The sequence below is a fragment of the Trachurus trachurus genome (assembly GCF_905171665.1).
Source record: "Trachurus trachurus genome assembly, chromosome: 5".
Lineage (NCBI taxonomy): Eukaryota > Metazoa > Chordata > Actinopteri > Carangiformes > Carangidae > Trachurus > Trachurus trachurus.
In genome coordinates, this window is record NC_139896.1 from 13,402,031 (window position 1) to 13,428,733 (window position 26,703).

General features: G+C 43.0%; 1 protein-coding gene across 1 annotated transcript in view; it reads right to left on the reverse strand.

Moving 5' to 3' along the window:
* frmd4ba (FERM domain containing 4Ba) overlaps positions 1-18,559 on the reverse strand; it is a 39,579-nt gene extending 21,020 nt beyond the window's left edge. The window contains exons 1-2 of the mRNA XM_083971562.1: positions 18,370-18,559; positions 9-74 (exon numbers count right to left, since the gene is read on the reverse strand). Of these exons, the coding sequence (XP_083827688.1) occupies positions 9-74 (66 nt within the window). The 5' untranslated portion in view covers positions 18,370-18,559. The remainder of the gene's footprint in view (positions 1-8; positions 75-18,369) is intronic.
* Positions 18,560-26,703: the final 8,144 nt, after the last annotated feature.

Consider the following 26,703-nt stretch of genomic DNA (forward strand, 5'->3'; position numbering starts at 1 on the left):
CAAACTACCTGCACGAGCAGCTCCAGTTTCCTGCCATCAAGGAGATGAACCTGGCAAAGGCGGCCCTCGGTCATCTAGAGGAAATAAGACCACATGAGACATGTCAACTAAAAGAAGTCAAACTCTGTCTCTGCTTTTACCTGTTCTTCTCCACCTCAGCCGTCCTTCCACTATTTTAGCCCAGAGATAAAATGGCAGAATTTTTTTTCTTTTCTTTTTTCCTTTTTTGTGTGAGTGTAACACTGACTCACCTCGATGTCATGTTTGTCTTTGTGCTGAATGAATAGGTAAGGAGAGCCACCAGGCAGATGTCCTCATGGGACACACACTCAAAAAGATCAAAGTCACTGTAAGACTGTCTTCGTTATTTTGTGTGGCGTTGAGATATTTCAACCAAAAACTAGCTCTTTATAACTATACATTAAATATAAACAAAGGGTTTCTGGCTTTTTTGTCATTAGGGTCCATACACTATTGTCTTTTTCACCCACATATCTTTCCTCTACATCAACACCACTCCATTCAAAATCCCAGAGATGTCATCATCTTACTTTTCTCTCCCGCAAAGCCGCCAAACTAAAAGACAATGCAACCCTGCTGCCAAGTTTAATTGAGTTTCCAGTCAATTGTTTGGTTGAATAGTTTTAATTCCAGTCAGCAGATCTGTCTTACATAGAGGACAAGCTTTACATACAGTCTATCATGAGGACAAGATATCATTGTTTAGTAGTGAACATTCAAGTTCACATTCTGTAATTAAAAACATGTTTAATTCTTTGTACCATTTTTGATGACACTGTGTTAACTCAATCAGTAAGAGAGACTGCATGACATAGAAAACATCCAAAATCACTATAACATCTGATAGAAGTTGGTTGTAAATTATCAGACACATGCTTTCCTATTCCACCAGTTTCTGAGCTTATGTTACTCAGGAGTAACAGAGGTATCTCAGGACTGTTTGATCTCAGAAACACTAAGCAGAAACTCATCGCCAAAAGTGTGTGTTTGTGTTGCCTTGATGCTGTTTGCTTCCCAGGAATGCGTCCCAGACGCCTTTTTATTTCTGTGACTTCAATGAAAAACATGTGGCATCCAACTGCTTGGCCTCTGTGGTGGAAAGTGAGGGTCGGGTTGACGTCCAGCAAGACCGCAGGGTGGGAAGACACTTTCTGGCATGGCCTTAAACTTCAGTCTACCAGGACATATTGTTCTCGGCACCACAACAGAGCTGTCATTTCACTTTTAAACTTGTATGAGCTACTTTTCCACTTTGCTGTTTTTCAACGCCCTGAACCTCAGTGAGATTTACAGCTCTGTGGGCAGAGCTTACAACTCAACAAAGGGTTTCTGCTGCAGTCACGCTAACTTGGAGCTACACTAATGTTTGCTCCGAAGCCCTCGATTTCAATGACATTGCTATTACTGTGTGGCCATCCATGACAAGAATCTCCACTGATCAAAATAAAATAGAAATAACCTAACCACAATAAAAATACACCTCTAAGTGATTTGCTGTGATATGAAAAATGCTTGATAATTGTATACAGTAAGTTCCATAGTTTAACCAAGGATTAATAACGACAGTAACCCTTTGAGGATTTGTTGAGGCTGTCCACGGAACAATCGTTCCAAGAGCCTGTCTATCAATGCTGCATTGTTGTTAGCCAGTGACATCAAAACATAGAGAAATGGACAAAGGCCTTTAGTTACCAGTCAGATTTTTAAGCTCACAGACAGCCAGTGACTTTTAACTTCAACTTCTAAATCTGTGCATGCCACCAAATATCCTTTATCTCTCTTTCTTTTAGTAGATAACAATATCAACATCAAATGCATTGTTGAAAACACAGTCTAGCCTCATACAGTGCTGCTGCATGTTCGCAAAAGTGAAGCCCTCCTCCACAAGTAGCACTTAAGGTTCTGAAGACAGTTTTATCTTGACAGAAACTGCTCCCAGTCCTGCAGAAGACAGGGTTTGGGCTCCAGGCTTCAGAGGTCTTCCATGATAAAAAGAGAGGTCACAGCTGTGTCAGAGAGGTCATCCCCCTGCAGCCCTGTCATTACGGCCAGGGAGCCCCATGGTGCTCCCTTCACACGACCCTCAGCCACTGACCTACTAAGGCTGAGCTGGGCCCACCCTTCAACTTTGATCAGGTCTACAACCTATCACTTCACCTGCTTAACCCCAGGTCACCTGAAGCTGGACCGAGTTGTTAAAAGATACACAGTGGTGAGAAAAACATATTTCATGTACTTGAGCATTTCCCTTTTTTATGCTTCCTCCTACTTCTACTCTGCCACCTTTCAGGAAAATATTGCACCATCTTGTATGTAAAATATTCTTACTATTTAATTTTCAGATTAAGGTTTTTTTCTTTTTTTAAACACACACACATTTCCAGTTTATAAGATATGCCACATTATAGTATTGCACAAACACATCTGTCCCAACCAACTACAACAACAACAACAACAACAAAATCCTCACATTTTAAATACAGTAAATGATACATTTTCCACTTAAGACAAAGTTAGTTGTAGTTCAACAGTTTTTAATGAAACATTCGGAGTAACTTTTCCACCCACGTATGCATACAGTAAATTTTGATGGAAAAACAACACCCTAAAGTTGCTAAAAGTAACCTGTCATTTGTACGCTTCTCAGAACTACTTTAAAGAGAAAACGAGAAAATCACAAGGTAGTTTCAAGAGCATCAGGTGTTGTCTGCACTTTCAAAAGGTGTCAGAGAGGGAGATTTGTGTTGGCTTGCGCGAATCAGAGCACTATGATCTGAATGAAACTGAAAACACTGCAGAAAGTATTATGTAAAAACGTCCTGAAACAGTACCATCTGACTCAGAAAAAGCTCAACTTCATCTGTTTCAAGTTGACGGCAGAGAAGACGTGAGGAGGACGTGTTCACCGTACAGCCAGCTCTCAGGTGCTGCAGCAGCAACAATGCATTTCAAAGACTACACTTTAGAAGTTGTATACACGGTACTCTTCAGCCAGACAGTGAGATCAAACAGCTGGTCATGCTGCTTTCTAATGACAGCCATATGTGCCGGGAGAGAGACGATTGTTAAAAATCAGGCGCTTTACAACTCTCCAAGAGGCAGCCTGCCCTGCACCTCCTCACAGTCATACAAATAAACACAAGCATACACTAATGAGCCAAATGAGAAAAAGCACTGACTCACTTCACCCACCGGAAAGCTGAAACAAGATCACAGGTAATATAAGACATAAAAATTTAATCAAAGAAATCCTCCCTGGCAACAAGTAATGTATCACATATGCTGTCAAGAAATAAATAAATAAAACCTGCTCTTTTATAATTGATTGCTCCCACTGGTCAACGCTGTCATACCTGGTAGCATTTTCCAATCCTCAACCAGGCTTCTAGGAAGCGTCTGCATGGCATCAGCCCACGGTTGTACCACCTCCTCAGGGTCTGATGTGCCAGGCTCCAGGCGAGCTGGCTGCCCGATGCCACCAGGTCTTCCATTCCACGTATGATGCGCACAGCCATGTCAGAGAGCCTTTTTCTACTTTCCTACAGCTGACACCTCACAGATTCAGCACCGGGAGAGAAGAGATGATCTGCAAAACGGCTTTGTTTTTTTTTTGTTGCTTCAGAGCAACAAGCTGAAAGGAGCATCAAGCGAGCGCACACACACACACACAGTCTACTATGTCTCCCCAGCTGATGTAATGTCAGTGAGAGTCGGCGCTCTGGAGAGGCTGGAGCAGAGCAGAGCAGCGTGCCTCAGGCTTGGTCCTGGGCCCCGGTCCAAAACACTGCCTCATAGAGTGCAGGGGAGGGCAAGACGGATCCACGAGGCCCCTGCTGCAGAGGCTCCAACTCCCCTCCACATAAACACACTTGTTGTATACAAACACAATATATGCAGAAACAAAGCCCAGCTGGCCACTTGAGCTCCAAATACTTTGAAGTATGATGGCAAAAATGTTTTGTTCTTTCTCCTCTGTAAAATAAATATAAAGTGGTGCCAAAATATGCATAGTTTTGTTTTACTAAGTTAAGGCCAGTGACTTCATTTTTTCATTTTACTGTTAATTTCAGCATGTATTTCACTTTCATTGTCTGAAAAGGGTGTGGGAATGGTCTGACACTTTGTCTGGGATGTGGGAGCAATTTCCTGAGGAGACCAGACATCCCCACCCATTATATTCTGCAAGAACACTAAAAATAATTGCTCCTGTTTGGACCAGCAGGGACGGTAGAACTGACAAGGCAAAAAAAAAAAACTAAAAGTGAAACTGCATTGGAAAAAAAACATTTAGAGAGGCTTTGATGTACACACATGTAGATGTAAAAGTGCCTGTGACTCACTACGGGGCGTTTTCTTTCGCACAGCTGCAATTAATAAGGACATGTCGCACACGCGCACACACACAGGCTGCACACCTGACTCGCATAAACAAGGCAAAAAAAAAAGCAAAGTCGAGGAACAGATGAGATGAGATGGCGCAGCTCTCAGCAGCAATGTTCTGCAGTTCATCTGGAAACAATATCTAGCTGTTTGTTTATGTGACCTTAGTTTCCAAGAAAGCTTTAGTGTCCACAGTCAACACGGTGCCGTTTCATTGAACATGATCAGCATAATTGTCTCGGAGCCGGAGCAGGCACGCTGTGACCTCTACATCTGTAGTAATAACACTCAGGAAAGGTTTAAACCAATACCAGACACATGAGTGCAAATTTCCTGTTAATATTTTCAAGATATACATAAAATAAACAAAACAAAACAAAACATGGTGTAAATGAATGATGCTGTTTTCTGCCTCATTTTATTGAGGTAAACAGTGCAAAACAGTTTCCAGTTGTAACACTGTCTCGGTGCACTCGGTCACCCTGTCCTCCATGAACAGATAATAACATAAGCGGTCATCTTATCAGTTGTGCATGTAATTGCCAGCAGGGTGTGCACTTACACGCATGTTAAAATAAGTGTAAATCTGTTCCAAATCATAGCCTGTATGATGGATATGAACATATTAATTACGGCATACAGGCAGTGAACTGACTATGCTATGCAGTGGCAGGCAGCTGTGACACGGGCTTTTTACAGAAAATGGATGATATGGGTAATTCTCAAAGACTAACATGAATGTAGAGCTTTATTCTGGCACCAACAGATCCATGTGCTATACTTTTAAAGAATTAGTTCAGCATTTTGAGATGCTACTAGCTTCTTCACCACGTGTCACATGACTTTTTTTTTTTTTTTAACCTCCTACTATGACCTGGGCAAATGAGAATATGCACCGGCTCACATGAAATTGTCGATACCGCTCTCAGAGCTGCATGACTGCACAACTTTGTGCCATATTCGTTGTAACTGCAACTTTTTTGGTCTGGCTTTTCAGATTAAATAAACAAGACATAACATTAGTAAGCTTCAAAGGTGCTGATGATGGACGGGTTTGCTAGCTGGGCCTTCAGCTTTATGACTTCTGCTGCTACCAGGTTAGCTATATGCTAAATTACCGAACCAGCCATTTCATATCTACCATATAAATTAATGAGTTGTATCAATCTTCTCATCAAACTATTAGAAAACAACGCAAAATAAATCTAATAAACTGTGCAAAGAAGTTAATCCTACAGGCATGGAGGTTTGCATTGCACCCACGCATGATCTGTGGTTGAGAGAAATGGCAAATATGCTTCACCTGGAGAGACTGTGACTTTATAATGAAGACAGGGGAGACATGTTTAAAAAGATGTGGGACCCTGTACTGCAACTGTTTCAAGAAAAGGACTAATGTGTCAATTACTGTGAAACACCTTGCTGTGTTTATCTCTCATTTGAGTCTTCACTTTGTGCAGTTTTAAAAAAAAAAATGTATGTTTAGTTTATTGTTATGTCTGTGGCCTTTGTTATTTCTTAACATGATGAGCTGATCCTGTTCATGTTTTATTTGTTGGGGTGGGGGGAGGGTATTTTTTTCTATTATCTGTTTGTCCTGTGATCTTTCTCCATTTTGAAAAACAATAAACATGCAGTATAATAAAAATAAAAAAATCTAATAAACTACAATAGAAATCTAAAGCTTATTAGTGAATGGATTTAGAGGAAATTTGAATAAATATGAGAGGAATACTGTAAAGATCAATAAAAAATAATGACAAAGTTAATGTGCTGCACTCTACTAATGTCACTCCAACAAGAAAATGAATGTCCTCCTGTCATAGCTATTAGCTACTATTATTACTGTATTGCCTGAACCTGATGGATCTATTCCTGGAGGGCAGGATTTAGCATTGGAGACCCCTTTTGAAGATGCAGACACACCACAACCAGCTAACCATGATAAACATGGACAGACGTGCGAGGCCACAGCTGCCTGAAGCGACAGCAGGCAAGACAGCTAAACATATGGTGGACACAAGCCGCTGGTGATCACACACATGATCGCCACGTGCGTGGACAGCAACGTGTTCTGGTCCACTTCATGTTAATAAGTATACGCTACAGGGCTTCGGACACATCTGCAGCACATATTTCAGCTCACTCCTCTAGAAACGGTTACCAATACGTTAAACAAGTGGCAGCAGAGCAGATGATTGTGGTAGAATAAAAAAACAAGGCCAGTACAGTTATGAATAACCAAATAACTTCCAATATGCACAGGAAACCAACCTCTTATCGAAACACTGGAAGAAGACAAAATAAATTGAATGACTTGAAATAGTCTATTCAGGGCAGATGATAGTGGTTATTTTTCGGTGCAAGAGCATGCAGGCGTTACCTACTGAGAGTCACACACATGCATCCTTCTTATGAAAACGTGCAAACCACACACAAAGTGTATTTGTAAGAAATGCCTGCAGGCATCAGATAATCCCATTTGATTTCCACACTTCATACTGGGATCTTAGTGGGGTGAAGATGCAGGAAGCGTCAACGACCTCAGCTATAAACAATCTGTGGAGTCAGAGAGGTTGTCCCAGGGGGAAAAATGGGAATTAACTGTCTGCACTGACTTTGAGAACCATACAATAAACAAGTTGTCTTTTTACAGGTCTCAGTGGTCTCATTTCATATTTCAGATACGCTTGATAATAATACTGTATGCATGTATCATTCTCATTACCTGGTATTTCAACAACATTGGCTAATGTTAGCAAACATTTGCTGACTGTATCTGCATTTAGATACATCAGCATTCAGTGTTTTTGTTTTACAAGGTTATCTTGTCATTCAGTGTGATTTTAGCCGTGTAATAGCTTCAACCAGATCTTGTTGGAAATGTCTGGCTCTAAGTGCTTTAGCTGTGTTTAGCTATTTGCTCATTTTAGGTGTCAGTGGGGTTACTACTTCTATTTTGAAATCCCAGCTGTGTTTGGAAATGACGCTGGTGAGAATGAAACAAAAGAGGAAAAACTATGCTAGACACAATTAGCTGAAAGATTTTGAAATGCTCTGTGAAAATAAGAGGAACTGCATGCGGGTGAAAATTCTCTGATTATTGCTACAAGTGACCCCATTTACACCACACAAAGTCATGAAAAAATAAAGGGTATTGATTATAGCAGCTCTAAACTGACACGGTGTATTAAATAATCAAATCAATAACTTCAAATTGAGGCTTCTTTGGGACAGCTTCACACTCACATGCTTTAACTCTTAAGGGGAACATAGACTACTGGATTTCCTATTTTAGAACAAACAAAACTATGTCATTTTGTTTTTGCTAAAGGTCCTCCTATCGCTATCTCCTCAGCAGCAGGATCCTTTGTCTGGTTAACTCATGATCTACATTACTGTTGTCTTCTACTCTCCACCTCTCCCCGTCTCCAGCCTGGCACCAAACAATATGACCTCACACCACAGTCCATCACCCTTTCTGATGTCACTCAGTGTCATTCTCTACACATTTCTCTACACAAGTCATGTGCTCCACACATGACTGTGCTCTCTTAAAGACTCACTCTTTTCAAGCTGTTGTTATACTTTCTGCCTTGGGCAGAGTACAATCAATTGTTGTGGATGTGCAGCGGTGGCTGACATATTTAGTGTTCACGCTGCAATGCCTCCTTAAAGCCAGTAGATGGGGAAATCGTGTGCGGCACACAACCCTCGGGAACAAAAAGATAAAATACATTTAGTACTGGAAATTGTGTGGTAAATTATTCTCTCTGGAGGGTGTTTCTATTAGCTTTATGCCAATGTCATGCCCCTTCTCCTGATATAAGAACCTCATTCACCTTTGATTGGTGGATTGGAAGTTTAATAAGAATTCAGAGAGACAGGCTGCCATGTTCAGTCCCAAAAGTTCAGCATTAATAGGCATGAATCTGTTGAGAATACAAGGCAGGGCATGAAGGGGGCAACCACTCTGCCAAGATCATCACAGTTCCCTGTCCCTGGGCTCATTTCAACATGGGATGGCAATTAACGTGTACAGTAAGTGGTAGATTAATTGTCTAAAAGGGGAAGGCCTCGGAGTGAATGTAACAGAGCCTAAGCAGGGCAGGCAAACAGCTGTCATCCACACAGGCCTACAGCTGACAAGCTATGCCACATACTGAGACTGCAGCTGACGCACTGAATGGGAGACTCTCTATGCAGTACGACTGACACGCTGCCTAACACGCGCATATGCAGGATGGTTAACTTCCACTGATAATGTCCTTGCCTCACAGCACCCTGCCTGCACGCTCCCTGACCGTCACTTGTGCTCAGAAATGGAGCAGATGGTCACAACTGTCAGAAATCATGACACTTCATGGGGGAAAGATTTGTAGTCATACATCATAGATGAATAGATCAAGTTCATAAACATGAAAGAGGGCCATCACTAGTCATGCATAGAGTATGCTCTAGCTTTTAATGGGCTTTGCTACAGGAAGCCTCGCATATGAGTATCCTGGAAATAAAATATCATACATTCTCTCTTATCTTTGTCTTGTTTATTCTCCCATCGACACACTGCTGGCTCGTCTTTTATTCACAACCGAAAATAACAACAAAGGGAACTCCAATTTCTTTCTAAATATGTGTCTACCCCTAAAGCCTTCAGATTTGACAACCATGCCAGTAAGTGAGAGACTGCCATTATCTGTCATGACTGAAATTGTCACTGCATCTGTTTAAGAAACCACAAGACATCTTAATTACAGCCAATTAACACCATGTGATAAAGCTCCATTTGGCAAATGAATGGAGAGTTAGAAAAGCCTTTTTGTGTGTGTTTAGGCGGTACAGTCAAACCCGGCTTTGTGTGGCCAGGCGGGGGGTAGAAAAAGAAAAGAAGGCAGGGAAAGAGGCGAGGGCCCGGGGCTGCGTGCTGCCACCATCCACGCATCGGCTTGTCGTTTGTGTCTGGGGATTTGGGGCCAGCTCCTCTTGCTGTATGGGACGGGGCTTAGGGGCACACTAGAGGCCACAGGCCATGACAAACCATGTGTGTGTATAACCCAGATGCTATGAAGAGGAGGAGGTCAGACAGGGGGAAGCGTGTGGGAGGCAGAGGCCACAGTGTCAGCCAGCAGCCTTGCACTGTCTGCCGCTACAAAACGTTGCCCTGGGGGACTGTGGGTGCCCGGGTTTGCCTATACATTTCGTAGAAAGACCATAAAGCTCTTGTGTCATTAGTTTTCAATATCATCGCCAAGTGATAGAAAATATGAATGGTCACTGTGGATTTCGCCACGGGGGTCCAAATGAAACAAAGAGAAAGCAATGTAGATGACGCAGAGGAGGGGGAGGGGAGGAAACACTACAACTGAGGAGCTTTAATGAGCCTTGAGGCAAATCAGTGGAGGCAATTATTGCAAGGAGGAAAAAAAATACAGAATTTAAAATGGTTTGGCTTCTGTGCTAAAGCCTATAAAACTTGATATAATTAACCTAAAATGTATGATATTAAAATTGTTATAATTTTTGAAAAAAGCAATAAATACGAAGAAGGGTTTCAGATCTTAAAACTGAGCCAGAGATAGTTTTAAAAACATCCACATTATGATGTTTTATGACTTAAATTATGTGTCATGCAACAGACCGTCATAGTTCGCTCACAGGTCACAGTGTATGTCAGCACAAAGCTGTTTTCATTCAGAGTCATGCTGGGAATTATTGACTGTCCTTAGTCTGTAAATGCACATGAATTACAGACTGTGTTGGAAAAATATAAACGAATTAAGATAATCATCTCTTCAGTTTTCCACACATAATTGTGAATGATGCTCAAGGGACAGCGTGTGGAAAACCAGGGCACGCATTATAGCAACTGAAAAGTAGTTGAAGAGCTGAGCAGCCAATACTGTTAGTTAATGGTTGATAAGCACTAAAACATAGGATATTGCCTGTTTTGCTTCACCATAACAAGAGAATCCTAATAGTGGATCTTCACTTTAATCTCCAACATGTTGTGTATTGACAGTCTGATTTTAAATCTGGGGGAATCTGACACTTATAATCTATAATAACCTAGTTTCATTTGATACATGAAATTGTGCCCGTAACACATTTGAGGCCATGAACTCTCTAAACCCCTGCAAGGGTTAGCGCTGCCTTCAGTTAAATCAATAGCCAACATTTACATACGGGATAGACACACTGAAGGGTCTAAATCCATTTTGCAGCTACAATCTGCAATTATCTTTGTGGCAGCTGATATCTGCATTTAGATGATGTACAGTAATGAGACCCTCTGGCTTATCACTCTCAATCCAATTTACTAACTAGATTATCAGATCAGTTACATGGCCTTATCTGGGCAGACAACACATCTGAAAAAAAAGAAAAAGCACAACTGATCCAGATGATGCTAAAAACTAAGCTAACATACTGCACGGACACACAGCAGAATCTGTGTGGCTCAAATAGACATCACTAAGTGAGCAGTCCCAGAGGAATATTGCCACTGTCATGTCGATATCAAACCACCAACATGGCAGAAAACCTCTATTTTTGTCCTGCTGCATAAATACAAAAGCCCCCAATGGGCTGAAAGCCCTTGAAGGTTCCAGCTCTGTCAGAGCGATTTCAAGAGGTGCTGTGATTTGGAGGGAGGGTGAGTTCACTGGGAGTCAAATGGGGATTTATAAGTAGGTAGAATTTGTAGAGCAAAGTGCCTCAGAACTGGGCATCTGTTCCTGCTTTACTGCCTCTGTGTCTAATTCAGTACTTTCTCTGTTTAACCCATCGGATATTCTGAAACAGCTGACACACTGCAGATGGAAAATACATCTTGTCGCTTTTCTTTTCAATATTTTGTTGGTTAGAAAAGACACAATGGGAACAAATTAAGGTTTTAACTGTACAAATATTCTTAGAGGTGCTGTGGAGACATGAGAAAGGAAAAATCTCCCTGACTTCAAAAAGTAAAACCAAAGTAAAGGGACAGACAAAGATCCAGTACAAGGCGAGGGACAAGTGACAGAGCAGGAATTGGGGAAAAAACAAAAACAAAGCCAGACCAGAGAACTTACAGCAGATTAATTTATCTTTTACATAAAGAATGGGTCAAATAAATATGTGTCAACACCAAGAAATAGAGAAAAACAACTCAAAACCACTGTAAATCACCTGCCCATGTAGCAAGAAATGACTGAAAATAGTAGACTCAGTTTGAGCTCAACCAAAACAGAAATTTTTCTGTGGGTTGACTCAAAGTGATATATTTTCGATATGAATAGAGTTTCCAATAAAAGGAAACAAAAGACAGAACCAACACAGTTTGGCTAAAAAAATTAAGTGAACTAACCTTACGTTAGTGTAAAATAAACATGTACTAGCAGCACACATGCTCCCCAGTCTAACCCAGCACTGCCTTCCCCTGAGGATACAGTATTATCTTTCCTCCCAGTGAGCCTGACACCTGTTACAGCCGTGCCCTGCACACCATCACCATATCAGCTTTCTGCCAGGCCACAGAGTCACCATGCGCTGTCCTGACAACACTCATTTCTACCATCTGACTATAACTAAAGTGGTTAATTATGCTGCGGGACACCACAACACGTTGTCATCTTGAGAGACCATGCACGCTTTTTTAAATGTGACTAATCCAGCCGTTGTATCATGCTGTTACAATAGAGTACAGTAGAGTAGGGGGAGGGGTGTACACACACCCATACAGGACAACCCATGTATTTCAAAAGGAGGTAGCCAAGCCTCTCAGCAACACAATGCAACTTTGAAAAGACCTCGAGATCAAAGACGGCTTTTTTTCTATTGAATTACAGGGTTTCCTCTGACATGGTCCTCTGGTCATTGTGTCACCACATCTTTCCTGCATGTTGCTGCTAACATGCAGCTTCTCTCCCTCTCTCTTTCTGTTTCTCTCTCTGTCTCTGCACGGCTCGCTGTCTCTGTCACACAGCTCAGCCTGGCCTGTCTGAGTGGACCAGCGGGGTGCTCGGTTTCGGTCCACGGGGCAGGTGATAATGACTTCCCTCGCCTCGCTCCTCCTCCCTCTCCTCCTCCTCCTCCTCATCTCAAGCTGCAGCGGTGAAGGTGACTGCAGCTGGATGATTTCTTTCTTTCTAAACTGAAGCCGATACGAATTAGAGGGCGAGCAGCATCTGGCTTCTTCTACTGTGTATGTGTGTGTATGTGAGTATCGGCCTAGGTGGGGGTGTTAGTTTCTAGTATTAACCCTGTGAAAGAGGAAGCTCACATAACACTCCCATTAATGATGAATGCTGAGCTCGGAGCGAGCACCTTTGCAGCCTCCATCTCCATTGTCTACTACACTGTAATGGCTTTGAAACTATAAAAAGCACTGACAAGCAAATACAAGCAAGCTAAATTAACTCATTGAGGCAGTGTTTGAAAAAAAAAAGAGATAAATCTAGCACAGCAACTGAACAGGAAATTACTTTTGGGGGGGTTGTGAGACTCAGATCATCTCAGAAGTCTCTAGTGTGTCTCTTTACCGGGCCTCCATCCCCTCTGGCACTGAATGTGTGAAACACTCACATGGGGTTTTAAACGTTGAGCACTATCGATCACTGTGGATCCAAGGCTGTGGGGTACGTCTGCTGCAGGAGCACGGCTGTTTTTGTGTTGTTGTTGTTTTTTGTTTTTTTCTCAAACTCGACATCGTGTACCTCTCTATTTGCGCCTGAGAGAGTAATCATAGCAGCTCAGGCCTTTTCCGTCCGCCTCCCCCCTCCTTTACCTTACACACACTCACAGGGAGTCTCATTCTGGTCATTACCATTCAGGCTTTCAAACAACCCCCCCCCCCCCCCCCCCCTCTCCCTGCGCCTCGTTCTCTACATCATCACCTCACAGCACTGCCACTGTGTGAGTGAGTGAGTGCATGTGATCTGTGTATTTAAGAGGAAAATAGGAAGAAATGAAGAGTGATCACAAGAGAGGGATGGATGGAAAGAGGCACATAAGCCGCCTAATTATAGGGAGATCCACCCCCCCACCCTCCATGGTACTCGTTCTCTCCAAAACCTTCTAGGCAGGCTGACAGCAGTACAGACAGAGAGAGAGAGGTGGCAAAGGGCTTTGGTTTTGTTGTTATTTTCATTTTTTCAGCCTCAGCAATTACATCCCAGTCCGAGAGACACACGAGGAGGAGGAGGAGGCAAACACAAACATCAAAAAAAGGAGGGGGGTACTATCTGCTCTGGAGTGTTATACTGCATAGATCTGTTGGGTTCATGGCCTCCTCCACCGCCGCAGGTTGTGGACAATCCCACCAGGAGGACGCTGCTCCCTGCTACATCCCACCTGCCCACCTGTGCCATATACCGTACATGCAATGTTTGGGGTTTTACAAACACTGAGAGCTGGATAAACCAACAGATGAAGACACACAAAGAAGGAAAACTTCCCTGTATTAATTTCGTAATGCTTCCTAAGCTCATGCTCTGTAACTGTGGCAGCTGAAAACAAACAACAGGATATTTAAGGATTCAGTGTGCTTAAAACAAACACGTAAAAGTAATTATTGTTGCATTCAGTTAGAATTACAAAAAGTGAAATGGATCAGGCACTGGATGGAATTTAAAAGGAAGTTTAAAAGTTCAGTGCCTGTGTACCTTCTCTCTTCTACACACGTGGCAAATGGCCAGGTAGGCTTTCCTGTGCAGTGCTGCAAAACTTACAGAGAGGAAAAGGTACAGTAGTATGTGGTGTGTTGGTGTGTGCTGTGTTTAGTAGGCAGCTTGACAGGCTGGAGCCTTCAAATAATGTATTTGTGCTTGAAAATTGACTGAGATTGATTGAGATTATTATTTATTAATCAAAAACAATTACAAGGAAAGCAGATTCATTTTCTGCCAGCCAGTTACCAATTCATCAACTAATCACTGCAGATGCTCTGTTGATTTCTGGGTTGTTTCATTTACTGGTCTTAAAACCAACATCAGACATGTTCATGGGGGGTTTGTTGTTGACAAGTAATCATCCCCTACATCAGATTTAAACGTCAATAATTTAATTAATATCCAAAACACTACAGCTCCCATTAAAGTTCCCCTGCATGAGAATATCTACAATACATCATATTATAATTTACTCACTTCTCTGGTATCTGTGCATACCTTCCCAACTTTATAACTGGTAACTGTGCAACCTTAACAGTCTTAGGTTGAATGGGAATTCATATGTACCATTATTATTACATTATTATTATTACATTAAAAAATGAACCACCCCTGTCTAGACAGACTGACCCACAGTATACTGATGAGTAAGAATAACAATAAACTGCAGAGCTGGGTTTTTTTTTTTTTAATCACACTGATATTTATGATATATTTATTTCTTCTGGAACAGAACCCTTAACTTTGGGTTTTATTTTGGCTGTCATTATCCACACAGGGTCCTTTAAATATTCTCTAGAAATTAATATACAGCATATTATTTTGTTGAAAATCATTTGAAATACTCTAAATTATATACATATGAGCAGCTGTGTCTGAATGTTCACACGTGCCTGAGGTTACTATTTGGCTTTGGTTGTTTTGTTTTTGCAACAATTACCGTACACAAAAACATCTCAAAATATTGGAATACAAAACACAAATTAAAGCAGCATTTATTATCTGCTTTCTGTCCAGATTCTCATTGAAACAGTTGTCTTCACAATGGAAAAATAATGATGCTTCCCCTCCCGAGTGTTTCACCTAATTTGTATAGGTTGTTGTACTGGTAGAAACCATGCACTGTTGGAATTGTGATTAATTTCCCCCTAAAAACTCCCCTGAGACCAGAGGTTTTTACTCTAAAGTGCACGGGTCAATAGCTACTGAAACACATGGGTAACCTAATCCATCCTTGTGTCCATTCTTTAATAATTCATAAGGAGGTGAGTTTAAGCGTTGAATTTTGAAGAGAACGTGTCCACAAACTGGCAAGTGTCTGTCCTTAAACAGATTGGGGCTTGTTTTAATGCAGTCTCTTTCATCTAAATGACATGGAAACTGGCTCCCAGAGGAGTTCCCCACCAGCTGAGAATCGCCCTCCAGGGCTGATGTTAGTGTTTTCTGCATTATTCAGAGTGAAAATAAACAGCGAACATATACATAAACACATTACAGGAGCAAACCACTCAAAAATCAAACAGAACACAACTGTATTTTTCCTCCCATCGAACTCTTTGCATGTGGCGTGTTCTGTGTACAGGAATTGTAAATTTTGAAACACACAATGACGACTAGATGTTTCACAATGTCTGTGGGTTAGCATGTGAAACTAAGGTCTAGACTCTTTGTTTTACACAGGATGTCCTGTTCGGGAAGACAAAGCAGACGTGAAAGAAGGAAAAGAGATGTAGTGTCTGTACACTGCTGAACTGGTTCACGGCCAACGAGGAACAGAATCCTGTTGACAGTGTGAACCATGTTTTCAGTGATCGTGTTACAGGAGGCAGAAGAGATTTACAGCAAACATAGACTGAAGACTGAGTAAATACAATTTCAACAAAACATTATTATTTGGACTAAATAAGCGCATAGCCTCCTCACATGATGTCCCCTCTGTACAGCAGATCTGAATTGATTTCCAGTGAAAGCCTATAGATTACTGTTGACCCACAAACACATTAACTAGAAAGCACTCCAGTATCTGACCCTGAATTAGGCCTCCAGCAGCCGGCCTGTTTACATTATTCTAAATGCTAATCCACGTCAACATCCATGTTTTTTTTCCAATTGTGACAACAGCTGCTCTGTTGTTGTTTTGCTTTGCACATAGCTATCACCTGTCCATCAAACTTTTGAGAGAATACATAATTATAGCAATAAAACGACTTAAGTAATGCAGTTTTCTCACAGTTAGCCTATACATCATGGTCTGGTGTGACCTGCTGTGGCAAATGTTGGCAAATTTTTTGGTTTTGTTACGCAGGCTCACTGCTGATTCAGCAAGCCACAGTTTGTGTCTTACCATTCAGACAAAATCCTAAGCTAACAGTAGTTAAGCATTAAGCGGAGGCAGCAACTGAAGTTACTTTAAAGGGACAGTCCACCACACTTCAGATCAGATCAGTCCAAATCAGAAATAAACACTGTAGCTCTAAAACAGCTCTGATCATTTATTCTGCAAGCCGTGGTGTGTTCAGTGCTTTACACATGATATGGTCAGGATTTCCCAACTCTTGCTGCATTAGTCTGACTGTCTCTGCAGGTGCAACAGCACATAGAGCACCTTGATGACAAAAAGCATGCCAACTGCAAATTTTGGTCCCCTAAAAATCAACTAGACACCCTAAGTAAACACATTCAGGTAGGTTTTTTTTTAGATAAATGTATTGACTTATATTGTTGACTGTAAATCAAATCAGCGTGTGAAAAACACATTGTTTCAACATGCAGGGTTTCCTTCCTCCTGTCAAATGCCAGACTTTAACCAAGAGTTTGATCTTTCTGCGTGGACGAAATCTGTTGTCAGGAACCAGTCTAGCAGGTATTTGTTTTCTTGCAAAAGTGTTGAATTATATGAACCTGCGACGCAACAGTATCACATAACCTAACCGACAAATGCTCTCTTTCAAATCCATGCAGAGAGTATTATTATGAAGACGTGGGAAAAAAAAGAAAAATGCTGATGAGCAACTTCTAACACAAAACATAATATGCATAGATGATAGACGGTGGGAACGCTTCATCAGCTGAGGTCACACCCCTCAGGTAGTGTGGAAGTGGTGTTTACCCTTTCAAAAATAAAACTTGCCTTGTGTATTGATAAGGCTGTTAATGGTCCGTGATTGGCAAAAGCCTCCTATCTGTACCGAGCTGCGGCGATGGAATATTCTGTGATGGTTAATAGCTTTATTGAATCAGAAGCGCTGACCCCATTAAAAGCAGCTGAACATCCTAGACTAAAGTCAACACAAAGCAGCGCTGCCATTGCACTTTGTTTTTGTGTGTGTGTGTGTGTGTGTGTGTGTGTGTGTGTGTGTGTGTGTGTGTGTGTGTGTGTGTGTGTGTCAGGAAGAGAGAAAGAGGCAGCACATGTTGCTCTCATGAGGCACAAACTCACTACAGCGGCCCATACAAACCAGTGCTGTGCCTTTGTTCTGTGTCACTCGCACACCTCCTGTCACTGGGTTTCCTCATGCCAGACCTGCTGTGTGTCACTACAGATGAACAACGCTGAAGGAGAACGTGTCAAACCACATTACTGATTTATTTTAAAGCCAATAATACTTAGTTTTAAAAATTGTTCTTGTTGTTGCTCCTGTTTTTCATGGTGTGAGGCGACACTGTACAGGATATCACATGCCTGCCATGCCTGCCTCCCCATTGTTTGTTTGGGCCAGGAAACAGGATATTCACACACAGGATAGAGGACCACATGACCACAAGGAAACATGTCATTTTTACTTTTAAAAGGAAAAATAGAGAGATATTTCCCTCCCATCCTCTCCAATTAAGGTGCATGGCTGCTATCATTGAGACACCCACTTTCTCCTGCCTCCTGTGTGTTTAAAGTGTCCTAAAACACTGTGAACAACTGCAGCAGGCTTCACCTTTCTGACCAGCAGGACGCTCATGTTGACATGTCAACGACTCAACATCCAGCTGACATTCAGTCAGCAGCACAAACCCAAAGACATAAACTATAGGCTGTGGGTCAGTCACAGGGAGGCGGGGATTCATTTATACTCAGACCAACACTGTAGCCCATATGAACTGATGTATTGAATAAGCACAGTAGAGTAGTGTTTCCATGAGATTTGTGTATCAAATAGAGTCAAGTCGGCAAGTGTGTTCTAAGATACAAAATAAAGGCAGATATATTGAAAATAAAAACAACAAACTGATACAGATGATCACACAAATCGAGGTAGTTTCACTATTAAAAATAAACTCTAATATCCTGTGTTGTGTTTGTAGCCTACACAGATCACGCGATTCTTACCTTGTGTCTTTTGTTGTGGTCCGACCGGTCGCACTTATTGTCTGTCCGCAGCGCGTCTCAGCCGGCACCCGTCACTCAGTTAAATCCACCTCTCTCCCGGCAGCGCGCCACTCTACAATGAAGGTGTTGTGTCAGGATGAATGAAGAGTTGGGTCATCGTGGATGAGAAGTCAGGGAAGGAAAGCTGCTGCCCGTTCGGCATAATAACCTTGTCTCCCCGGCACAGTCCGCTCAGTCAGTCCCATCCAGCCTGCTCCTCCTCCTCCGCCTCCTCCTCCTCCTCTCCCTCCGCTACCTTCCACACAGTCAGGACGGGACGGATGAATTTCGCTCTGCTGCTGCCTGTTGGCCAATGGAGGAGCGCTCTCTGCTGCAGGAACTCACCACTGCTCGGCAGAGAGCACATCAAATAAAATTCATCTGTGTCAAGAGTAGATTGAACCACATCCACTTTATGCACTGTTAAACAGGTCATCCAGCAGGTAGCTAATGATAGAGAGAGCTAAAGCTATATAAATATTTTTTTCAATCCTGACATGCAGTCTAATTAGCTGGTGAGAAATCTGTTTTATATTTAGATGCAAATATGTGCATCCTCTGACCTGTAGCCTATTTGATAATAAAATCATTCCACTTAGGGTCCATTTTCAGCGCAAGTCAGCTTTAGTAAGTCCAGGTTGCGGAGAGGAAGCCTGTGGAAGCTGATCGTCCAGTTGGTCATTTTGTTTGTCGAAACACGCAGAAACTTATTAGCATTAGCAACTTTCAACCGAAATTAAGTCTCTACCTTTACCTGGAGCAAACCGTCTTTGCCTGGAGGTCGCTGTTTGCTGTGATCTGTGTCCAAATCTCACCACGCCAGAAATCTCGTTCTGAAATCTCGCGATAACTCGCGGCAAAACACCGGTGGGGAATACTGTTAGCTGACTGAGGTGAAGAGAGACGACCGGAGAATTTACAAATTGTAGCAACAAAATGTTGGGCTGCTCTTCGCGCAGCTTTCACAGAGCTTTCACAAGTTAGGGCTAACAGTTAGCTGTGCTACAAATGGATGCTGACACTCCTGTCGATGCACTGCGCCTGCCGACCACAGGGTCTGCTCTGTGACCACTTTGACCGGGGATGACTACTGCCAGTCAGAAGAAGAAGATACGTGCTAAAGGTAGAGACCATGGATGTATTATATTAACGGTAGAGACATACGTTCATTTCTCCTTTCTAGTATGTTGTCGGACACTCATTGTAACTATCTGAGCCTGTCAGTTTGAAAAAATGCCCGTTTATTGGGCGAACTTTGACGGGAGCCACTTGCCCGGTGGAAGAGCGTTAGCTGGGCTGCAGGCTGCTTGCCCGGCTCAATACTGGAGCACCCTCAATAAAAGTATTATCCATCACTCACATATACAGAAAAACATATGAAAACAGGGCCCAGGTTGAAAAAAACCCGAAGTTTCCCTTTTTAAAGCTGCGCCACGCGGTGCTTCATCCAGGTCAGAGGTTAGTAGGTCAACCTACAGACCCCAGATGTTGATAACAGCTAACCCCGGAAGCGATATTTTTTTTCCTACTATGGCCACGCCAAGACCCGCCTTACTCCACCTCTGATTGGCTGCCTCTGCAAGGCTAAGCCTATACCTGCATCTTACCCTAACCTTAAAGGAGCATTATCGCAAATCCAAATTCTTAATTCGGCCACTAGATGGGGCCAGGCGGAGCTTATCAGATATAAACAAGTGGGCAGCTGTCAGAGAGAGAGAGAGCAGCCTCGTTTAGTCCCCCTCCTCCTCCCTCACCAGGCTGAATGAACGTGCAGTCGCGGGAAAAAGAAAACTCGCTAGTGGAGGCGGCAGCTCTACGTCGCGCACAACCACAACAACGACAACAACAGCAACTGCAACTTCCTCCTCCTTAATAACGCTGAGAGGACAGCTGAAGAAAGACACGGGACGTGGAGACAAAGTGTTCTACCGAGCGATTCAGTGACTGTAAGCAGCCAACACTGCTACATTACAATTTACTGTTGCATTTTTCCGGTTCGGAGGTCGGATTTGCGAGTACCGAGTGCAATTGAACGCAGCAAGCGCCGGGCCGGCTTGGATCATAACAAAGACAAATTCTGCATTTGCCCCACGGACACTATACTGTTGGCGATTTTTTTTTGGTAAATTTAGTTATGGCTCCCCCCAACCCATCTTTTGCATATTTCAGCTTATTTTATGCTATTACTGCTGTATTTGCGATAATGCTCCTTTAACCACGCCCTTCACACGCCTAAACCAACTGTCTTTGCCTAAACCTAACCGTCAGAGTAGAGGGCATCGTGATAAGCCAATCAGAGGCCTAGTAAGGCGGGTCTTGGCGTGGCCATAGCAAAGTCCTTCTAGGCAAGTCATGCCACTCGGCGGCCATCTTGGCGACGCCACTAAAACCCCAAAGAGACCGGGGCTGCGTTCCAAAAGCGTGTTGAGTCGCCCTCGCACACTTGCCCTCAGCACTTGCCCTCGGGGGAATCCCCGCCGCCATCATAAGGGCTGTTCCATTTCTCTAAACAGCTGAAGTGAACTTGGTGAGATCGACCCTTGAGGGCTGAGTGATCAAGTCAACATCGATGGTCACTCCAGAGCTGTATATCACCCACAATGCATTGCAGTGGTGCACGAAAAATACGTCCATGCGGTGGCGATAATGAACCTCAAGCACCAGTTGTGTGTTTACCACCAAAGAAGAAAATAAATGAAAGGGGTCAGTAAATATTCAATTCAATAAACTAGTTTAGCAGTGACATGTCAGAATTTGTCAATTTACAAGTGGTAGGCTAGTAGAGATATATAATAGGCAAACTTATTTGTCACAAAAAAAAAAACGTGTCTAAAGAGCCTTTTTAATCAGGCGTTTCATATTCACATAGTTGCTGTGCCTGTGTTGATGTGTAGTTTAATAAGGCATTTTAATCAGGATTGGTCTGATGATGAAGCAGAGCTCATCATCTTTTAATCAGGATTGGTCTGATGATGAAGCAGAGCTCATCATCAGTGACAGACAGAGAGAAAGAGTAGTATATATTGATATTATAGAGTAGCCTATTGAATTTTCACTGTAAACCGGCCAACCCCCCCCCCCCCCCCCCCCTTAAGAGGCAGTACAGCGCTACACCTACGACATGTGGTCGACCAGTGATTGTCCCAGCTGTTAGTGAACGAGGGCAGGTGCGTTCCGTTTACCTCTTCTACTCCTCCTCCGCCCACTTTCCCTCCACTCTCCAAGTGGCCTCCGTGTGACGTAATAGCAAGGGCTGAGGGCAAGTGAGCAAGGGAAACTCAACGTGTTTTTGGAGACCCCTATCTAAATGAATGGAGGGATGGTCAAATCCACCCTTTAACGTGATAGCAGGGCGGATAAACATACAGACGTGCTAGCCAGTGAAATAAGATACAAATAAAAAACAAAAAAACATAGACTTTACCGCAGAATGACGTTTAAATCGCTATTTTTCCACAGGGAGTACTCAACTGCGCATGCGCGCGGATTTACGACACCGCCGTCACTGTACGGCTGTAACGGCTGAGTCCGTGATCTAGCAGCAGCCCGAGCATACCTACACCGGTCTGCCCTGCTCTACCTGGAGACATATCGGCCTGAGTCTGGAGATTTTTGCCCAAAAATAAACGCTAGACTTACATGAAATCTGTCTCAATCATCACCTATGGCCTCCTAGTTCTGCGTGTGGTGACTGTGTCTGCTCCCCCCTCCCAACCGCTCCCCCGATCCCCACTAACGTTAGCTGTCTCGGATGCTATCGAATGCTAGCATGGATGTATTAGTGCTAGCATGTCGTCTCAGCAGCAGCATTCAGTTAAAATAAAGTCCGAGTGAACCGCTGGAGCCACGGACTGCCAGTGATCAGTGATTACCGACCATCACTAACAACTAAAGCCTCGACCGGTAACAAGCATGAGGGGCCGTTGTGCTGAGCTAGCTCGATGCTAACTTCGACTAGCGGTAGCGGTTAGCATTCGCCGCTAGCTTCGGTTAGCATCCGCCGCTAACAGCCGCTTCTCAGCTCACAACAAGCCTCTCGTACTCGGTACAATAAAACAATAGAGGCTCAGGCTCTCTTTAATGGTGACGGTATCTATCGGTCCACGGCTCCAGTGCTTCACCCGGACTGTGTGTTTTTTTTTTTGCTGCTGCTGCTGCTGCTGCTGCTATCATGGACAGGAGGCTAACGCCCCAGGGGAGGGGGCCCAGTATGTTTAGGTTAAAAAATGAAACGAACAAAACTATACATTCAAAAATTAAATTAAATTAAAGAAAATGTGGACTGATCGGTTCATTGTAAAACGCTTATTGATGTGAATGTGGTGAATTCTGTATACGTAGCCCCGAGGTAGCTCTTTCGTTCATTTCGTTTTCGTTGTTGTTGCCACCAGATAGGTTTGTCTGTCGTAAATCTAGTACTTGTGCGCATGCGCTGGTGCAACAACATGATTGGCCTAGTTCAGCTCTGGCAACGCAGGTGATTGGCTGCTGGTGAAAAGGGGCGGGACATGCACCATCTTTGGCGTCGCAGCTTTCCCCATTCAAAACGGGCAGAGTGGTCTGTCTCCTCATATTAGAACGTCTCTGGCCATAGTAGGAAAAATTGTTTTGCACCCCGGACTCAGAGGGGAATAGCACTAGCCTATCATAACAAAGTATTGGTGAAATGAACGTGTTGCGCGGCAGATAATGTGTTATTTGGAGGCTGCATTCCGCTGCCCTGTAGACTCGCATTATAGGCGGCTATCGGCTGGATCTAATTCAGTCGGAAGGACTTGACACCAAAGTTATCGGGGTGAGTAAATGATCGTATTTTATGCTAGGAGTAAGGTCCAGATTGTAAAAAAAACCCCGACAATTCCCCTTTAATATCACTCTGAGAAGGTGGCGGTTAAATCCCCTTACTCTACATAAGCTGGAATCAATATCTTCTTGTAGCCTACTAACATGAGTGACATTTGTCAATGATGTCCACAGAAAGTGATCATAACCTGCAGTTCCCCCTTCAGAATGTTATTTTGGGTTTTACAGACAGCATGTTTAATATTCTGACTCACTCTCTCATCTGACTCATCATTGTCAACAGTAAATAGGATTTTAAGCTCTGATAATCACAGAATCTATTGTGAACATTATGGAGCATTTAGCAGATAAAAAGACAGAAATGTACAAACCAATACAGCTTCAGTGAGAGTGAATATTGGATTTCACACACAAACATGACTGCAAATGAATGTGTTGCTCTGTAGGCTACCTGCAGGATGTATAGCTGCAGCCGATTGATATATCAGCCTACACTGTTGTGTTTAGAGCACTGGGCTTGTTGGCACCTACATGTAAGATTTTGGACATGATGTAGATTTTCCTGTGACTAAACTGAGAGGAAGGAAAGGAGTGCCACACTGTTGTGGCTCCATGACAGATTGAACAATGGAAAAGACCTACTAATCCACAAAAAAGCTGCAGGGGCAAGGAAATGGGAGGGATGAAACTGTCCAGTTTATTATAAACCAGTGGAAGCAAGTGTCAGGCCAGCTATGGGCTGATGTCCTCTCAGCTATCTCAGCTGTGCATACACACACACACACACACATGCACACAGAGGAGAGAATGACAAAAGAAAACAAAAGAGGAATCGCCATGTCTGTGGGTAAAGGCTGGTTGTGTTACGTGTGCAAAGTGCTTTCTTCAAAGCCTAAATGAGTCACCCCAGAGACAGCCCCCACCCCCCAGCCCACTCCCTATTTGTGAGGATTTCTGTGAGCCCGTGATTAGGCTCACCCCAGTGCCATGTGTCCACCAAGTGCCCCCACACCCCCCCCCCATATGCAGACCAAATCTCTGCTTTTCCTCAGCTCCCGTTGAGATTAGCCTGCTAGCTATTGTTCTGATGACACTTCATTTAAGATACACTCTCAGTGTGACTGTGGTAACGGACAGCCCCGCATTAGTCTGTGTGGGGGAAGAATGTCGTACCCTCTGAGATCTGATTGATATAATGCAAACAAACATCCAGGAGAAGAAAAAGAAAATACGGAAAAAATACTTTCACTCATGATCCTAATAAATATACATTTCATTTATATCTTGCAAAGATTATTTCAATTTTTCATATCTCAGAAGCCGTTTAGTGGCTTAATTTAATTAAAATTAACAGTCTCACTGAGGGGACCTTTGTTTGTGCAGAAGGAGGAAACGATGAATTTTAAGTACAAGGGGATTATGTTGTGCTCGAGGAACAGATGTTAACATGGAGAGGTCTACCCTCCTGAGAGAGGCCCCTGACTGACGCTCTGTCCCACAGCCACTGGCCCATTGTCAGTGTGCATCCTCTCTTCTTAAGTCTTTGCCCCCCACCCCCATCCAAGAGAGATTAATTCTGCCCCCCTGCCATCAACCTTGACCTTGATGGACTGGTAATGTCATCCTTCTTTTGTGCTTTGACAGACATTAACTCTTGCCAACTTTCATGCCTCCATCTGAAGTGAACTTTATGCATTCGCTATTAGTCGAGATAAACAAAAGATGGATGACAATAAGTTAGCATCAACAATAAGTGAGCACTGACCCCACCATCTCATCCCATCTTCTCATTGACATCTAAGCAGGTCAGCTGCTGTTCTGTTGCCCTCATGCCACTGGTCTTCATTCTTCTTGATAGCTTGGTCATTTCAACGCATCTTTTGTATTTTCCAGGTCAGTATGAATGGCTAAAGTAATTCCTCACTGTGTGCCACCCTCCCCCTCGGTTTTTTTTAAAAGAAGGGCAAGAATCAGGGGCCCATTATTAACCTCTGATCAGGCAGAATACTATATTTACATTCTAAGTGACAATTTATTTCTCTCTTTGTTTATGGCAATAGGTACGTAGCTCAGTACTTGTTTGCAGTGAATATACCAATCATCATGTCTCAGCTTTCTATGTGTCCCAGTAATCAGAGGGTCTTCAAATGCTGCATTTGAAGACTGATTGCGTTAAAGCAGCGTTACTAGGCTGTCCCATTTGACTTTGAAAGCGGCCCAGAAATGTGGTCTGTTTTTCCCGGGAAGCATGTTCTCCAATGGGTGGATCCATGGATGGAGGATTCCTCGTGGCACAGCCTATCCCAAGATTCATTGTGTCCTGGTAATTAAAATAATTTGGCAACGAACAATTTCCAGCCCATCTCAGTTCAGCAACTAACAGTACAGCAAAGCAAGGGATTTAAAACCTTAAGATTTTGTGGAGTAAAGTAACGTGTTGTCAAAATCATACAGCAAAAGGAGCGGTGCTCTGCGATACAGTGGTGCAAGCACAGCTGGTGAGATATGGCCTTTACTTGGGAGACCAAACTGTCCAGTGTGTGTGTAGTCTATAACAGCTAAGAAGAGCTGCATAACTGAATTAAGAGACAGGTTGTAATGCCTTGTTATGTGAACTTACCATGTAAACAATACATAGATGATAATTATTATAACAGATAAGATAAGATGTTTAAAAAACTGCCAGAAGCCACTGAGGGGGTGTTGGGTCTGTGTCCTGAAGTGTCCTCCTCAATCGTCACGTTGTTTCTCGTGTGTGTGGGTAACTACATTATCACGCAGTGAGAGACTGCATGCAATGTGTAGGACCGCTCCACTGAGATGTGTCGTCTCCAAGCTCATAATTTTAACTTGATCTGCAAACATAATGTGACAGACTGACACTGTGACAGAACTGAGGGAGTTTGATGGCTTCAGCCTCATCAGCTGGGATGGAACTCAACGTGTCCAGGGAGCAGAGTGGGGACAATATGAAATATGTTTTGTCACTTTTGTCCATTTATCAAATTGTCCTTGCCATTTGCAAAATAAGATGTTCATTTCTAGAAACAGAAAGTTTCAACAGCACCACGCAATGGGTTTCCTACGAAGATAGAAATTTGCTGAAAATCCATAATTTACCGTTTAAATGTAAATATTAGCGGCATCACAATGACACGTGAATGTGTTAGTGTTTACTATTAAAGGTGTACAGAAATGGCCGTTTGTCCTGTTTGTCGCGCCGAGTTGTCACGAGCTGCAACACGAGTTTACCCGAGTAAGGAAAACGAATTTGATTGGTCGTTATCGAGCGGGCGGGATATTCAAAGCTTGGGGCGAGCCCGAGCTCCGTGTGTGTGTGCGTGTCTCAGACGTTTGAATGACGGATTATGGATCCAATATCAGTGGCTGGTGAATCGTGTACAGGCTGACGTATAATCCGTGCGCCTGCATTATCCAATGCGGAAAAAAAAATACACACTTTCATCCCGGATTTACTCAAAAATAGAATTT